Source organism: Corvus brachyrhynchos, unplaced genomic scaffold (genome assembly GCF_000691975.1).
Source record: "Corvus brachyrhynchos isolate BGI_N302 unplaced genomic scaffold, ASM69197v1 scaffold80, whole genome shotgun sequence".
Lineage (NCBI taxonomy): Eukaryota > Metazoa > Chordata > Aves > Passeriformes > Corvidae > Corvus > Corvus brachyrhynchos.
In genome coordinates this window covers 4,226,505-4,228,328 of record NW_008236769.1, presented here as the reverse complement: position 1 = coordinate 4,228,328, position 1,824 = coordinate 4,226,505, and the positions used below count along the sequence as shown (strand labels likewise).

Here is a 1,824-nt window from a genome sequence, read left to right as displayed (position 1 = left end):
CGGGGCTGTGGGGGGTCGGTCCCGGAACTGCTCCTCGGCCATGGGAGCCAAAAAGAAGCTGCTGCAGGTCCGGGAAGCCTTTCAGCTGGCCCAGAAGCCTCACCAGAACCACGCGAAGCTCGTGGTAGCTTTGAAGAGCACTTATGCTCAGGTACGGCTGCCCTTGGGCGGCCCGGCGCGGGGGGAGCTGAAGGCCCCAGCGGGTGCTCCGGTGGTCCCCTGGGGGGCAGGGGCCGCCTCCGCAGTGTTCCCCTAAAACGAACACCAGTGTGCTTAAGGAGACCCCGCGACTTAAACAAAAAGAACCCCCAACCCTCCCCAAAGAACCCGCCCAAATGCTGCAAAACCAAGCGGCTGAACTGTTCCGCACAGTTGTCTCCTGCGAACGCGGCGGGAGAGCTGCCCTCAGATATTGATGATGCCGCGGGAAGGTGTTTGGATACCCGAGATGTAGGTGTGACACAGGATGTAATGGATGGGGATGTTGACTGTCGTCCTGAAATCTGTCAGCCGGGTGGAGCCCCGTGCTCGTAAGGTGCCCGCTGTGGAGTAGCAGCAAGATACTCACTGAGGAGAGCACGACAGCGGGTGTGCCCCGACTGCTGGTTGTAGCCCTTTAAGATTTTAAATTTAATTGGAAGCTGCCAATTACAAGCCCACTTCTTTTATTTTTCTGTGGTACAGCTTTGAAAGATGAACTGGGTAATCTTTTGTTGTGGTTTGATTTATTTTTTTTCCAGTTGGATGATAAAGAAGGCTTTAATGAAAAATTCATTCATTTCCTCAAGTATGCTATGATAATCTACAGACGGGAACCAGCAGTGGAACAAGTGATCAGTTTTGCAGCTAGATTTGTTACTTCATTCTATCAGACGGAGAAAGAAGATGGTAGTGAGGAGGGAGAAGAAGATAATTTACTTCTGAATTATGTGTTTAAATTTCTGCTTGAGGTACAGTTAGCATTTATTCTTAAATGTCTAACATAACAAACGGAAACTTTTTGCAGTGGGGAAAACTTGCTGGTACTTGAGACAGTATTTACAAATTAGAGCTTAAAAAGTGAAAGCAAAACAAAGCTAGTGCTTGACTAGTAACACCATCCCCATTCCCCCAACACAGAAAGATCCATCACATCCCCCAAAATAATCCAACAACTGGATTTCAAAATTTGGGCCTTTGAGAAAATGTGAATATTCTCCTGTTTGGCTGTCAGATACGTCACTGTAGGCTTTGCTATAGGTACACTTAAAAGCATGAAATTGTGAAAGCGTGGTGGAAATTAATTTATACTCTTCTGTTGACAACAAAAATATTAAAATATCTTCTGTACAACTGTGGTTGGCATATGTATTATTATTCCTTTCTGCTTATTGCAAGTGTTACGTAGAAAGATAAGCAGTTCCAATAGCATGAACACACAAATAGAATTACACTTTCCTAAACTATTGATTTGCCATGGAAATATTATTGATCAGGCCTAAGATAACTAATCATAATTGCTAATGTCTTTTTTTCTTCTAATGTTTCATGGAGGCAGAGCAGTAAGTTGGCTAATGCACTGCAGGCTGCATGCAGTGGTCACCATGCTGCTTCCTTTGTGAAGGCACTGCTGATTTTCTGAAGTCACTGATCCAGGCAATGGGCTGTAATTGCTTTTCAGTTGTGGCTTTTTAATCTTAAAATTAAATTGGAAAGGCTTTTGGAACACAGACGTGCATATTTCGTTTACTCTGTAGAATAGTAGTCACTTAGATGTGTGTATTAATAGCCTTATGTTGGAAATGAGAAAAGTGTGATTATTGAGAATACCTTTTTCTTCTTTCC

At 44.2% G+C, this 1,824-nt stretch overlaps 1 protein-coding gene across 1 annotated transcript in view; it reads left to right on the top strand.

Annotated features, from left to right (window-relative positions):
• Positions 1–6: 6 nt before the first annotated feature.
• NCAPG (non-SMC condensin I complex subunit G) overlaps positions 7–1,824 on the top strand; it is a 26,758-nt gene continuing 24,940 nt past the window's right edge. Inside the window, exons 1-2 of the mRNA XM_017727525.1 lie at positions 7–151; positions 741–975. Coding sequence (XP_017583014.1) covers positions 41–151; positions 741–975 — 346 coding nt within the window. The 5' untranslated portion in view covers positions 7–40. The remainder of the gene's footprint in view (positions 152–740; positions 976–1,824) is intronic.